This window comes from Natrix helvetica (assembly GCF_964273705.1).
Source record: "Natrix helvetica genome assembly, chromosome: 1".
In the NCBI taxonomy this organism is placed as follows: Eukaryota; Metazoa; Chordata; class Lepidosauria; order Squamata; family Natricidae; genus Natrix; species Natrix helvetica.
In genome coordinates, this window is record NC_138548.1 from 13,597,514 (window position 1) to 13,613,507 (window position 15,994).

Sequence of the window (15,994 nt, forward strand, 5' to 3'; positions counted from 1 at the left end):
CCATCTTTAAAACAAATGGTTGGTCTAGTGTGAACAGAAAATGTTGTTCACAAACATTCTGTAATCCATACGTAATACTTCTCAGTTTTGAATAGCTATACTAATTTTAAGAATTAGAAATGAGAAGTATTTATAATTTGCCAAATGGACGTGGCATTCGCCTACAGTGATATGAAAATAGGGGAAACAATATGGAAGAAGAATGAGGCTTGATAAAAACTTTTTTTCAAAAGATTTATTTTTCAGAACATTCTGAAACTGGCAGGAAGAAAATGGTGGTCCATGAAGAAATCGAACAACACTTAAAAGAAAAAAGAGAGAGAAAAGGTATTTCTATACATACCAACTACTTTGTGGGATCAAAGAAGTGTTGAACTCCTTCCCTTGGAGCAATCTTGCATTTCATGGTCTTTATCAGGAATTTTGGTTTCATCCATCACCAGACAATTTGAAGAATCACAGATTTTAGTGGAGTTAATGCTCGACTTCATATTTATACTGCAATCTACTTTAGAGGAAGACATCAAGGGGCTTGATTTGCCAGTGGAGAGGGTAATTGTTTTTGAGGTTGAGCTTGTCTGAGTAAGGTCTACTTGCTCCAGACTCATTTCTGGACTTGCTGATTCATCTGCTGATATTTTAGATATAGAGACCCAGGGCAGAGAGATATGGCCCTTGTAAATATTCCAAGAAAGCAAAAGGAAGAAAAGAAGGGCAATGGTGGAGCCCACAACTATTTGTATAAACAACGAACCTTGGATTCTTCTGGATGGCAGTTGCCTTGGATTCTCTGTCTCTGGGCCTGCCAAAGGTTTGCTTTTTGTACCTGCTATTTCAGAACACATCTGGTTTGACAAGTCACACTTAGGACTGTAGAAAATTTTCTCTGGCTGGGGCTGAAGGAAATAGACATCCACTGTTACACGAAATGTTCGCCCATTGACTTTTTCAACAGACTGACATTCATAAAGCCCAGTATCAGCAACGGTTACATTAAAGACAACCAGTCCTTTTGTATGGACGAGATATTTAGCCTCTTTTTCCAGCAAGCGGCTCTTGTTAAACATCCAGAGGAGGTTGGCTGTGTTGGACAAAGGTTCACAGTTAAGATGAGGGCTGCTGCCAAGGGTGACAGGGTACCTTCTGATTTTCTTTTCTGAAAAGCAAGAAGGCTTGGTGGTCATTTTATAGCTTCCTGCCTCATGCTAGGAACTATGCCAACATTCTTCAATGTCTGTACTAACTGCCCATCATACAATCTGTATTGTCATTAATGGAAGGGACATAATATATTGACATTTTAGATTAGATAATACAGTAAAAGATACTGATAAACTATGTTTATGATCCTGCAAAAAGAAGCATCTCCTTACAAGTAAATGCATTTAATTTTATGTAGCACTTGTCAGAGAAAGAATAAAAGAAGTTCTAGCTACCATTTTCCTCTGTATTATGTGCTTTGAAAGCACTGTTTAAAATGTGTTGCATGGTGCTTTGGGTTTTTTAAAAATTTAATGTGTTTTCAGCTTTTTAATATTCGCAATCTGATACCAGCTTCTCTCGGTGGCAACAGTACCAGGGATTTTGCTATAAGCCAATGTGCTGATTCTGCTGATGCTCACTCTCGTGTAGGAATTCCCTGGGTTCAGCCCAAGGTTAAAAATGAAGAAGCAGTACTTCAGAGAAAATGATTCCAAAAGGAAAAAGGAGCACGCTTGTCCCTATCTTCAATCAACCCCCCCACTCCAAAGTAAATTTATATTCAAAAACAGTGTGCCTTTTTAATCAAATAATATTAAGCTTACAGAAACTGCATTTTAAACCCCCACACATACAAATTGCAAGACTTTCAGTGTGTATCTCTGGGAAAATCGCAGTCACCCTCTGCTGGATTCCAAAGGAGATGAAAGCACTTAGACACGCAGGCAACAACCCTCCCGAGCTTTTCAGTGAATTACTATCCTATATTCAGACCTACCATGGTTGTCCGTACTGCTGTTTTTAACAATGGATAAATGGTTTGATTAGAAGGACTTCGAGTTCCACTGTGTGCTATGAAATTATTGGGATAGGATGGCATAGTGCTCATGAGTGACAAGATAGAAAAATGTAGTTATGATCTTTATGTTGGAAGGAATTCAGGTCCAATTAAACAGTTCCATGGGTCTGTAGAGAAACATTTAACCATATCTGCACAATGGGGAGAGGGCAAAGAGGCCATTGTTGTAGTTACTATGGAGAAATACCATATTTGGAGAAGAGAGATTTTGCTGTTACACACCCACCTCTGACATTACTGTTGCCAGGCAAAGTCAAATAGCAAGGTGATCCCAATGCATTAGCATAACTCCAGATCTCTGCTGTGGCTTGTGTGTGTGCTTGCACATATTCAAGTTATATGAGAATATGGAATGGATATAAACCCGTTGGTTGGGCCCAAAAACACCTTTGTGGATATCCACACAAGCAGCATATCGGCGAAGAGAAAAGGAGGCAATGACATACCAGGAACTATTGGGAAATCATCAAGGGGAATTTAAGATGAAATCAAGAGAGCAACTAATAGCAGAGGGATATAATTTTACCACTTATAGTTATCAGAAAGATTCAAAATGAATAAAAAGGCTTAAGGTAGAGCAAAGTAACACAAAGTTTGAAGTACAATTGTGCACTGATCATACACATGTAATTGCTAAAAAGTATAAACTTTTATTGGAATTTGAAACAGGAAGAACATGTTAAAGACTGTATGATAAAGTTGGCTAAGAATTCTGGTTATAACATACAGATGGATCAATGGCAAAAGGGTTGAAATTTACATTATGCTATGACCTTAAAGAGAATGTTTATAAATTAATATACTGTTGGTACATCACACTGACAAATTAACTAAGATGCACACAGCAGTGTGCAGCAGCTGCCAAAAAAGCCAACACAGTCCTAGGCTGCATCAACAGAGGGATAGAATCAAGATCACGTGAAGTGTTAATACCACTTTATAAGGCCTTGGTAAGGCCACACTTGGAATACTGCATTCAGTTCTGGTCGCCACGATGTAAAAAAGATGTGGAGACTCTAGAAAGAGTGCAGAGAAGAGCAGCAAAGATGATTAGGGGACTGGAGGCTAAAACATATGAAGAACGGTTGCAGGAACTGGGTATGTTTAGCTTAAGAGAAAGAAGGACTAGGGGAGACATGATAGCATTGTTCCAATATCTCAGGGGTTGCCACAAAGAAGAGGGGGTCAAACTATTCTCCAAGGCACCTGAGGGTAGAACAAGAAGCAATGGGTGGAAACTAATCAAGGAGAGAAGCAACTTAGAACTGAGGAGAAATTTCCTGACAGTTAGAACAATTAATCAGTGGAACAGCTTGCCTCCAGAAGTTGTGAATGTCCCAACACTGGAAGTCTTTAAGAAGATGTTGGATAGCTATTTGTCTGAAATGGTATAGGGTTTCCTGCCTAGGCAGGGGGTTGGACTAGAAGACCTCCAGGGTCCGTTCCAACTCTACTATTGTATTATTGTATGTATAAAAGGTATTTCAAATGTATGTTGGAAATGTGAACAACATAAAGAGACATTCTATCATTCTGGTGTTCATTTAAAAAACAAAAAAAATGATGCTTGGAATCATGGAAGATTATTTCAATATACGATTATTGCAGCGTGATTATTATATGAACAAAGATGAAAGATTCGACAATGTTCACTATGAAGGAATAGTTTGTGAAATTGACAGATCTTGGTGAAATGGATAAATTAACTTCTTTAATTAGAGAAAAGATAATATCTACATTTATTGGTGATTGGACATAAAATTATAGTGTAAAAATGAAAAAATGAATGTATGATTTTGAAGATTAGACAGGAGATATTACAAAAAGAAGAGGATAATGATATAATTTTAGAAAGAGTTTAAAATACAATTATAACTGCTATGAAGAATATAAGAAGTTTGTATCCTTTTCTTTCTTTTTTCTTTTTATTTTTTTGGCATTTTTGGCTTTGGCTTTGATTTCTTCTTCTTTTCTTCCTTATTTTATATTGGTTTGCATTAATGTTTTATTTTTTTATTTTTTTTTATAAAAATTACAAATAAAAATATGCAAATGATTCCATCTCTTATGCCCTTAAATATATTCACAACACATTTGTTGGATCAGATCACAATCTGAATACTTGCTTATATCAGATAGGCTTTTTTTCATCTTTAAAGTCATATTAGATTACTAGTTTTTCTATTCTCTACATTTCATTATTTTAAATTTATATTATAAAAAAATAATATAGGCTGTCCTCATTTATCAACCCCAATTGAGACTGTCAACGTGGTCATTCGGCAAAGTGATTGCAAAGTGAAACCGTGACTATGCTTACGATCTTACAGCTTTTCATTTCTTTACAGAATTGCAAAGATTGTAGATGCAAGGATTGGACAAAATTACTTTACTTAGTTATTGTTGTAACTGAAAATTGCTAAATGAGGCAGTTGTTAAACAAGGACTACGTGTAATTAAAAGTTTAATTCACCTAAAGTTATCTAAAGAACTTTTCTCCTGCCAATTAATGACATATGCCAATCCTTTCTTTTAGTTGCACTCCCAATCTCTTTGTAAAATTTAGAATATTCTGTATTTTTTCTTCAAGCTCATTATATGGCATCCCAACAATGGTTGAATGTACACAGATATATTAAAAAATTGGAAAGAGAGGCATCTTGATAATATGCCATCTAATGCAAAAAGCATTAGATAGCTGAGTCTGAGAGTGATCAATTTACAATACAATACAATACAATAGTAGAGTTGGAAGGGACCTTGGAGGCCTTCTAGTCCAACCCCCTGCCAAGGCAGGAAACCCTATACTGTTTCAGACAGATGGCTATCCAACATCTTCTTAAAGACTTCCAGTGTTGGGGCATTCACAACTTCTGGAGGCAAGCTGTTCCACTGATTAATTGTTCTAACTGTCAGGAAATTTCTCCTCAGTTCTAGGTTGCTTCTCTCCTTGATTAGTTTCCACCCATTGCTTCTTGTTCTACCCTCAGGTGCCTTGGAGAATAGTTTGACTCCCTCTTCTTTGTGGCAACCCCTGAGATATTGGAACAATGCTATCATGTCTCCCCTAGTCCTTCTTTCTCTTAAGCTAGACATACCTAGTTCCTGCAACCGTTCTTCATATGTTTTAGTCTCCAGTCCCCTAATCATCTTTGTTGCTCTTCTCTGCACTCTTTCTAGAGTCTCCACATCTTTTTTACATCGTGGCGACCAGAACTGAATGCCGTATTCCAAGTGTGGCCTTACCAAGGCATTATAAAGTGGTATTAACACTTCACGTGATCTTGATTCTATCCCTCTGTTGATGCAGCCTAGAACTGTGTTGGCTTTTTTGGCAGCTGCTGCACACTGCTGGCTCATATTTAAATGGTTGTCCACTAGAACTCCAAGATCCCTCTCACAGTTACTACTATTGAGCACGGTACTATTGAGCACGGTACCACCTATACCAGTGATGGCGAACCTTTTTTGGTTCGCGTGCCACAAGTGGGGGGAGCGCAGGGGGGGCGAGTGCGGGCGTGCCGCACCCATAATGCAACGCGCAACCCCCCCAGTGCGCATGTGCGCGACGCCCCCCATTTTACATGGTTTTTTTGCCCTCCCCAGGCTCCAGGGGCTTTATAGGAGCCTGGGGAGGGTGAAAAGAGCCTCCCCCGACCCCCCGGAGGCCCTCCGGAGGCTTCAGGGACTGTCCTGAGGCTTCCCTGAAGCCTTCGGAGTACTTAAAACCACCCTCCGAGCAAACCGGAAGTGACTTCCGGGTTGCTCAGAGGGTCGTTTTAAGCGCTCCGAAGGCATCAGGGAAGCCTTGGACGGTCCCTGAAGCCTTCGGAGCGCTTAAAACCACCCTCCGAGCAACCCGGAAGTCACTTCCGGTTTGCTCGGAGGGTGGTTTTAAGCGTTCCGAAGGCTTCAGGGAAGCCTCCGGACGGTCCTGAAGCCTCCGGGGGGGGGCGGGGAGGCACTTTTCACCCTCCCCAGGCTCCTATAAAGCCTCTGGAGCCTGGGGAAGGCGAAAAATAGCTTTTAAAAAGGTGAACTCAGCTGGCCAGCGCGCACATGCGCGCTGGCCAGCTAACTGGGCAGCGCCTCGCGTGCCCTGACAAATGGCTCCGCGTGCCACTTGTGGCACGCGTGCCATAGGTTCGCCATCACGGACCTATACTGTACGTGTGCATTCCGTTTTTGTTGCCTAAATTTAAATTGTTCACAGTATATTGATGTTACATTATAGACATCATTGAAAATTTAAATGGCAGCTTCCAGATCAGCACGGACTAGAGTACTAATAAAGTATTTTTTTAAGGGAAAGCAGGCATGGCATTTGTCAGTAGTGGATCCTATTTAGACACTAAAGGCCCAGAAACTGTCCAAGATTATGGAACTACTACCAATGTGTTCTTTAGCTTTGGGTAAAATTGGTTTAAAGAATGACATTACCTATACTGCAAAAGAAAGAAATCTGCCCTAAGCAATTGAACTTTGAGTAAATGAGGATGGATTATAGCACCTAAACTTGGAATACTTGTATAGTGCAAATTGTCTTATTTTATCAACAATTTTATAACTAAACAATAATTGCTGTTTAGAAAATATATATTGCCTTATTTTTAAAAAAAATCCCCTACCTACTTCAGGACACCTGTTGATATCACCATTCCTGATGCTCTGGATTAGATCTCTTGATAAAAGAAGAAAGAAAGACAACTACTTCATAAAGATATTCAAAAACATTCAAAGTAGACAGGAAACTTCCCTTAAAAATCTACTTTCAGCCTTGAAATGCAGAGAAGGAAGTCTGAGAATAGCAGCAATCAGAAACTCTCCTTCAAAGAGAAGGTAAGAAGAATTTGCTTCAATGGCATAAACTAGAAAAAAGATGGGATATACTACTTGCAGCTGTGGACACTTCTCTGTTTCACCTTACACCTGTCCAAGCTTTTCTGCTGAGCAACCAATGCCCATCCCATTTCCTTGGCATTTCCTTCCTCCTGCAGCTGACAAGCTACCTTACTGCCTCAAACTCACATACCGGGTTTCAGTGTTGAAGCCTCATCATAAACACCAGGTAGGACAATGATTTTGGTCCCTCCTCACTGGACAGTTGGATAATGAGGGTGGTCACAGCTAGTGGATGCTTGCAATGGCTGCAACGGATAACCATGGATACCATCCATGCAATTTTGTCAAAATGTGATTAATCACTCAACTCATATTATAATTGAGTGTTGATTTGGAGGTGACCAAGGAATAATTTACAGTGAACAAAACCTCCTGACTCAGGAAAACCTGTGCTATACCAGATGGATCTGTGCAAAGACTCTCCTAGCTAGAGCTTCTGTTTTTCTTAAGGATGAGCTGTGAATCTACCCTGTTTCTCTGAAAATAAGACCTCCCCGAATAATAAGCCCAATCGGGCTTTTGAGCGCATGCACTCAAATAAGCCCTCTCCCGAAAATAAGCCCTCCTCAAAAACATTGCAGCACAGCATCAGCCATGAGGTGACCACGCTCTGCGCCTCCTGCACCTCAAAAATAATAAGACCTCCCCAAAAATAAGGCCAAGTGCTTATTTCGGGGGCCAAAAGAAAATAAAACCCTTCCTTATTTTCAGGGAAACACGGTGGGAGAACTCATATATTACAAACTAGCTCTACATAGGAAAGTATACATTCAGATTTGGGGGTGGGGAGATGAAATATCTCGGGTTTCCCTCTTCAAAGCTCCCCATTTTGTTGAGATTAGGTCTATACCTTCTTGTTCCCCTCCAAACCCTCACAATCTCCAGACATATTTTAAGGCTCGTTTGCACAATAGACCAACTATAGTTATGGATAAATTGACACAATTCTGTATCATAAAATAATCTGGCATTAAAGGATAAAAACTGATCTTAGTCCCAAGGAGTATGCAATCAAATGAAATCAAACCTTTATTATAGTTAAAGACCAGTATAATGCTTGCAATCTAAACATTGCCACGCAACATAGGTTGTGTTGAAATACTCTTAACCTCCCATCCTTTTCAAGGACTTCGTCATCCAGTGAAAAATATGCTGTTTTCAAAGGGGAAACACTAACAGAATAATAATTGGAAGAGATCTTGGAGGTCTTCTAGTCCAACTCTCTCTTCAAGCAGGAGACAGTTGTCCAATCTCTTCTTAAAAACTTCTAGTGTTGCAGCATTCACGACTTCTGGAGGCAAGCTTTTCCACTGATCAGTGTTCTGTCAGGAAATTTCTCTTTAGTTCTAGATTGCTTATTTCCTTGATTTATTCTACCCTGTCCTCAGCAGGACCTGGAGGTTCTAATAAAACTACTTTTTTCATTTGTATGAAGTTAAAATCAACCCCTCTCCTAGAAAAATGAAATATCCTGGGAAATATTAAAAAGGCAGAATATTATATTTCCCTGGATAAGAAATGGAGAAACATGTTTTTAGGCAGGAAACAGACACACTCTTAATAGCTCCCATCTTTGTCAATGGGCCATTAAAAGGCCTTAGCCAGTCTATTCTACATAACAAAGATCCCCCTTCAGCTCCAGGATGATGGGATTAAGGCATGATAGTATTAGCCCTTTACCCATCTCACCACAGGGCACCTGGGAAGAAACAACCCTCAACCAAATCTGGACTCAAAGCACAGCCTACAGAGTTGTCCCTGCATGGGCCCATGGGAGTCTGATAACCAGTCAGAATACAAGCTCAAGTTCAAAGCCCAGAGAGGGCATAAAACCAGCATCTCTGTCTCTTTTCTTCTTCACACATGGAAGCATGTGATCCCCCTTTTCTATTCAGGAGCTCAAGCCATGTGACCCTGTTCACCATTAAACCATCTTTCCAAGCAGCCTCCATGTCTCCAGTTCTTTTTCCCCACTTGGAACTGAACTCAGAAGGACATTTTCTTCCGACACATGGTCACATGCTACACTGACTCCCCACTCCAAAAGCAGATAGGGTGAAACAACTTCAGCATTCATTTAGTCATCTAAACCAGTGTTTCTCAAACTTGGCGACTTTAAGTCCTGTGGACTTCAACTCCCAGAATCCCCCAGCCAGCATAGCTGGCTGGGGAATTCTGGGAGTTGAAGTCCACAGGACTTAAAGTCGCCAAGTTTGAGAAACACTGATCTAAACAATTCAACGTGTGGTTCCCCTAGTCAACATTCTCTCCTACAATAAAACTTTAAAAGGCCTCTTCAGAGAGAAAAAAAATTGGGATTCAATAGAAACACCACTTCCACTGAAAAAGTTGTTAGAATCCTCAGTAGTACAAAGGCTGGCTAAAGCTTCATCTCCTCTCCATTGCAAGTAGCTCCTCAGTTATCAGCTAGGGAAAAATTACCGACAGGGAGGTAGCTTCACTGCTTCCTGAAGAAACACGAACAAGTCCACCAAAAATAGAGGCAGCAAAAACAGACAATGCTGGGCAGTGTCTTTGATTTGTTTTATTCTGTTGCAAGCCGATTCAGACAAAGCTTCAAAGCAAACAAAATATTAAAAATGTAGAGCAATAATGTACACACTTTAAAATCTGAATCAAGTCTCGTTACTTGTTCCATTGATTATATTACTCACTGTGAATGCTCAAGGTGTTTAGCCAGGAGGATACATTTGTGGAGAGAGAGGGACCATGCACAGTAGGGATCCCTTGCCAAGATACAATCAAAGCATTGTTTATACCAGCTGCAAATTGCAACAGGGAGCTGTACTAGCTGGGAAGGAGAACTGGCATACAACAGGCCCTGGAAAGATAGCACTAAATAGTTAACTGATATTAAAAACCATTCAAATAGATAAATCCAAAAGTAGACAATGGAATGAAACAGAAGGAAGGGGTGTCATGCTGAATAGACCAGGACAATGCTGTACCTTTAGAGAAGATAGTTTGAGTATCTGTACAGGTTCTGCTGATGGGAACAGCTGTATTTCTTCCAAAATAATAATTTCTCCATGATGATTGAGAGTTTTATGCAAATAACCCTTATCTATATAAAATAAAACACAGTTAAACTTTACTTGCTTTATGTTTTATAGATGTGTTAGAAACACATAACCCAAATTGTATTTCTTTAATATCAGAGCTTAGTTATTTTGTTTGGCTAGTCAATAAATTGGGATAAGTCAAACTTGGTGACAAACTTGTAATCACTGAAATAGCAAAATTCAAACATTCAGGTTTCTCAGATCCTCATAAGAGTATACATAGATGTTAATCCTACAAGGTATAATAGTCCAGACAACAAGCACAAAGGTCAGATTGATAAAATCATGTAAGACTGATATTTCCCCCATCCTTCCTTTTTTAGTCTCTGGAAAACTAGAGAGCAACAGACTAGAACACCATCTCCATTTCCATGGGCTAAGGTTTACATGCTGGTTGTCTGTGGCTCTCCTTCCTGTCTCCTGAGGTCATTCCCACATACCATTACAATAGAATCTACTGGAAAATATATTATGGGGAGCAAAGACTTGATCTATATTTTCTATAAGATATATCACTAAAAAACCAAAAATATGTTATGGATATGATGTGCTAGTATAGAGGTGGACTAGAGCTGTTATTTGCTTCTCCTTGCTTTAAAACACCCAACAATGCACCTATCTTGAAAACTGACAAGACCGCATTTAAAACAAATACGTATACGGAAGCAGCATAGTAAGTGCTTTACCTGTCCCTAGGAAAAAGATATCATATGTGACATTATCCACGTCAGTGGCTTGGCTTATTATGAGTTGTGTGTACTTGGTACCCCTTTTCAGGAAGACAGGCTGAAGACCAACTGAGTTCACAATACTGTCCATCAAAGGGTGGTCTCGGGCAAACTGGAGGACCGTGTCTGGCAAGTCAAGTGAAGAGGTGTACCCCAAGTGTAGAGCAGAAACATCGGCACACTGTAAAATATTGAACAAGTGAGTTAATCAGCTATTACTATTTACCAAGAGGAGAATATAGATAAGAAGTTATGTAAGAACTTGATAGCTTAACATATGGTACAGTCTGGGTTCAGTTGAGTTAAATTCAATTATCCAATATAAATTGTAAATTCTTAAATATTTAAAACTGTTTTGTGCTATAATGTCATTCCTCTCAAAGAGTTTTACCCTATACATACTTTGTAAGATCTCTGCCTATAGTTTTGATTAAGAAATGGCAGAGTCAAATAAAAAGTACAATTAATCTTCTGACAGCAGCAGCTGTTACTTAAATATGTTAGCCTGCAGGGTGTGAAAAATATTTTGAATTTGAGTTCTAATTCAAAACTCCCTGTCTTGAGACCAAACCATATTCATACTCAACAAGGAAATTCCTATTCAACAGGAGAAATTGAGACTTACAGCCCCAGGGCGAGGAATTGGGACATCTCCCCTGTACATCACCCATTTCACATGAGAATTTTCCAAAGCAACAGGACCTTTGAAGCTTCCTTTCAGAAAATTATCTTGAATAGTCTCCATCTGGAATGCACAAACAGCTGAGATATCCAACTTTCCCCTTAAATAAAGCACAAAATAGAATTCTGCAATGGACAGCTTTTTTGAAAGTGGGAAATAATATATTCTAATGCAAAAATGGGGCAAACATTTTCTGTGACCCAGTGGAATAATGTGAACGTGCTGAAGTTAAAACTGGCCTTTGGTTCCACTTGATATATATTGCCCCAAATGGATCAAAAATAACTGGTATTGTCCTTACTGTTAGAGGTATTGCTGCATGTAGTAAAGTGTGGCTAAGCCTGATAACATAGATACCTCAATTTACCAAACTATGAGTAGCAGAGGTCAGTATCTATGGGCCTATCTGGTAAGAACTCATGAAAGATTGCCACTTGAATGTAAGAGGAATAAATGGTAAAGAACATAAAGGAATTGTGTGTTTTTGGTTTCTTAGCTTAAGAAAGCGAACAGTTTGCAAAATATTACCCAGATTGCTGTCCATCTCTCCATTTAAAAAAATGGTAAATCACTTACTTGATGGCCATACTATCAATCAATCAAATGTTATGACAATATTTAATATGATCAAAGACCTATATCTGTGAACAGCCTGGTCCTTCAGATCTTCCAACCTATTGCTGTTGTAATTAAATCCATTATCTTGCTGCCTGGTCATTCTCCAGTCTGCAAGTATAAACTCAGTGTACACAGTGGTATATATTGCTCATTTCTCCCAGGACCATCCCATCCCCGCCATAGTAAGACAAATTAGCAGGATTTGTGGGAGAAATCATAGAATGGTATGCTTATTTCTTGCTACTTTTGTAAGACCCATCCTCATTGAGGCTTAGTATAATGTATCAATCTGGGAAATATGACTTATTTAGTAAGCAAGAATTCAAAACATAACTTTGAATGTGTATAATAATCTTGAGGTCACTAAAACATGAATTAAATCATTTATCAATCAGTATTCCCTAACAATATTAAGGAATTAATGCCACAAAAATATTCTAGCAGAACAATATGGTGGCCATAAGATGATAAAGCAGTTTTTTAAAAATTCGGGACCTTTGGAGTGGTTTAGCTGCTGCAGTAAATTTCCCAGTTCAAGCCTCCTGAATGTTTTGTAAGAGTTCACAAGTCTGAGTGATTTTGACCTTTTATTCTTCATGCCAGAGTATAGTGCAAAAATAATTGAATCAAATGTCATACCTTTACCTTAACCTGAATCTGTATTTGCAAGTGATTATAGATCTCACCTTAAACTATGTGGTTACCAATATACTTTCAATATACCTGCCCTTTGTGGTTAATTTTAAGAGGAAGATTGATAATATATTGGGATATTATGGAGAAGAACTCTTACCATTGCTGGGTAAAAATTCCATAAATTATGGTTTTCCGCCAGTTTGAATTCTTGACTACAAAGACATCCTGAAGGATATTAAATTGAAATTGCAGTTCAGGAATAGAGCAGAGAAGGGTAGATTTTAAAAATGAGGTCCATCTTTTTTTTAATGTTCGCTTTCCACCAAGATCACCCTAGAGGAGGGAAAAACCAAACCCTGTTACAAAACTACTTAGCAAAATGTTCCAAAATGCTATACTTATATTATTTCATCGCTTTATGAAAATAAATCAAGCAGCTTGATAAACACCACTGAAAAATGTGTGTGTGATAGATCCAGAAGATGCACAAAGGGAACCATGGACAGGGAAAATAATAAACACAACAGAAAATATTCATAATTGATTTGGAACTGAAATGTCTTGATATTTAATTCACTAAATACTAAACCTGTGCAAAGCTCACTTCACTTCAGAAAATGAAACTTCCCTTCTTTAAACCCACTTCTAGGAGCTGGTATGCCATGTCAAAGTAGTAGCCTTCAGCAATCTTTTATGCATATCTGCATTTGTAGAGACAAATTGTTAGCCAAAGCAAAGAGGCTTCCCTGATGCTTCATTTGGTGCAAATTTTAGGAGTTTTCTAAATTCTGATCTTAATTCTGTATTGAGGCATTATTCCACCGTTTTGAATTAAGCTTGGTGAAACAAAGGAACACCACTTCACACATCCTTACTAAGCCTTTTTCAGGACTGGGACATCTTGAGTAGGGAAACATTATGCATATGTAAGATCTATAGAATTTTAAGTTCTCTTGATGGTTAACTATCTGAGAGCTAGCTGCCTGTCTTCCTTCTTCTTCATACAGTAGCAAAAGGGAAAAATTGTGTTCTCAAGACAAAGTCAAAATAAAGGGCTCTCTTCCTTAAAGAGATGGAGTACAATTTCTTTCTCCTAATTCTGTTTTCTCAATGAAAATATGAACCATTTCCTATCAGCCCAATAACTCCACTGACTCCATTTTTCACAGTCTAATAGAGAAGCAAAGGAGGAATTCAAACACGCACTTTGCAGAGTTGAGCTACTCGTGACACCCGAAGTTTATCGTAGAACTCAAACTCAGTAGCAGTTTCCGTGAAGAACACATAAATTCTATCAGAGTCAGAGACTGCTTCATTCTCCTGTATGAGTTCCATATGGATAAAAGTGGGTTCTGGAACACATAAAAATAAGCAAGACTGTAAAGAAAATCCATCAGATTTTAGAATTTTTGTTGTTGTAATCTGTAGTTTTAGCTAAAGACAGGGAAGACTACGAAGAAGCTGTTGCTATTCCATTTTTCTCTTTAAAATAATCAAAATGTCCAGTAAAATGTGGGTAGTAATGATTTTATGAATTCAAAAGTTGTAATTTAAGTCTTTAAAAAACATACCATAATAGTCAAATACATCAAAGTTCAACAGCCTAACACCTAGCTCCTGCATTGGCCAAATATGACTTTGATTTCCACTTTCCTAGAAATATTTCTTACGTTTTTCCTTATAATGTATCAAATAGCAACCCATTTGGCCTTAATGTTTTTTTTTCCTTCCCATCACTCACCTCTTTATGTACAGTTGGGTGTCTTTATTTAAATCAATACGGAAGTAAAGTATAAATTTTCAGCAGATACTGAAACTTGCATGAGTTAAAACGAGGACATGAATTACCTCATGGTGATATTTTAAATCTTGTCCTTTGAGCATAGTTGCTTGAGTCCGTCCCTTTTCCAATTTTACTTCTTAAAAATTAGGGCACAGCAGAAATTAACACAGATTAACATAAGGCACCCGGCTATAACATGAAAGATTAATCTTTTATAAGAAGGATAATGTGTTATTACCCAAATTAAATGAGAGCAATTTTGCCCTTTTTAAAATAAAAGAACTGTTTATAGAAACTAATTAAATCTCCTTGCATCTTGTTTCTGTTATTATGTCACAAAAAGAATATGGAATCCTGCTGGCAAGTAAAACTGGTGAAAAATAAGCTTGTCACTGGATTAAAGAACTTTATTTATGGATTAATTATCTGATTTTGAAGCACTTAATTTAATGAAATAAGTTTACAAATTATAAACTATCAGTGATAGAATCCTTGGGAGAACCTTGATATCATGCTAGGTTATAATTAAATTTAATAAACAAGTATGTCATTTTTCCTAAGAGTAAAGGACAAAGACTTGGTGCTACTCTTCTGGCAGTTTAGTTTAGGACAGTCAACAAAGCAATTTGTAATTCAGATACTATGAAAGAAAATCAGATAGCTTTGATAGGATTTAAAATGCATTAGGGATAATTGAGAGGAGATCTGAAGAAGGAATTCGAGGCAAGGCAGAGAAGAAATGGTGTAAAGTCAGTCCTGGGCTAGAAAGAACTTGAAGGAAAGTCAGGTAGGAATTGAGAATTTAAGTAATATGGAACTAAGTTCAAAAAGGGCTAATAAGGGCTAATAAGAAATGTCCCCGAAGAAATATTGTGCTAAAGATCTGGAGAACTATATGTTAGGAGAAGATAATCACTATCAAAGATATAAGTAAAAGGTATATCTGAAGGAAACAGACCAAACCTGGCAGTTTTCCAAAAAGCAAGAATCTAGCAAAGCAAAAAGTGATAGACAAATTATTTCACTAAACATGACAAAAATATTTATGGAAAAAGATTCAACAAAAAGGTACAGAATCACCTTGTAGGGGAGATGGGTGGCATAGAAATTTAATAAATAAATAATAAATTAAATAAGTAAGTAAGTAAATAATAAAAAACTTGCGAGCAGATAAGATCCCCATGTCTGGAAGTAACTTTTTCACTACTGAAGAAGAGCAAAAAACTTCATCAAGTAGGTCTGAGCAGTAAGATGTAATTGTATTGAAGCCTTCCAGAGCAGAGGTGGTTTTCAGCAGGTTCTGACCAGTTCTGGAGAACCGGTAGCGGGAATTTTGAGTAGTTCGGAGAACCATTAAATACCACCTCTGACTGGCCCCGCTCCCATCTATTCTCTGCCTCCTGGGTCCCAGCTGATCTGGAGGAAACGGGAATTTTGCAGTAACTTTCCTCTGGAGTGGGGAGGGAATGGAGATTTTACAGTATCCCTCTCCTGCCACACTCA

General features: G+C 38.2%; 1 protein-coding gene across 2 annotated transcripts in view; it reads right to left on the reverse strand.

The window, feature by feature from the left end:
• Positions 1–268: 268 nt before the first annotated feature.
• LOC309394880 (semaphorin-4E-like) overlaps positions 269–15,994 on the reverse strand; it is a 41,428-nt gene continuing 25,702 nt past the window's right edge. For both annotated transcript variants that reach the window (XM_081958543.1, XM_081958544.1), the window contains 8 exons: positions 13,915–14,060; positions 12,866–13,041; positions 11,398–11,554; positions 10,731–10,953; positions 9,931–10,046; positions 9,637–9,803; positions 6,688–6,740; positions 269–1,156 (listed from right to left, as the gene is read on the reverse strand). In XM_081958543.1, coding sequence (XP_081814669.1) covers positions 360–1,156; positions 6,688–6,740; positions 9,637–9,803; positions 9,931–10,046; positions 10,731–10,953; positions 11,398–11,554; positions 12,866–13,041; positions 13,915–14,060 — 1,835 coding nt within the window. In that variant the 3' untranslated portion in view covers positions 269–359. The remainder of the gene's footprint in view (positions 1,157–6,687; positions 6,741–9,636; positions 9,804–9,930; positions 10,047–10,730; positions 10,954–11,397; positions 11,555–12,865; positions 13,042–13,914; positions 14,061–15,994) is intronic.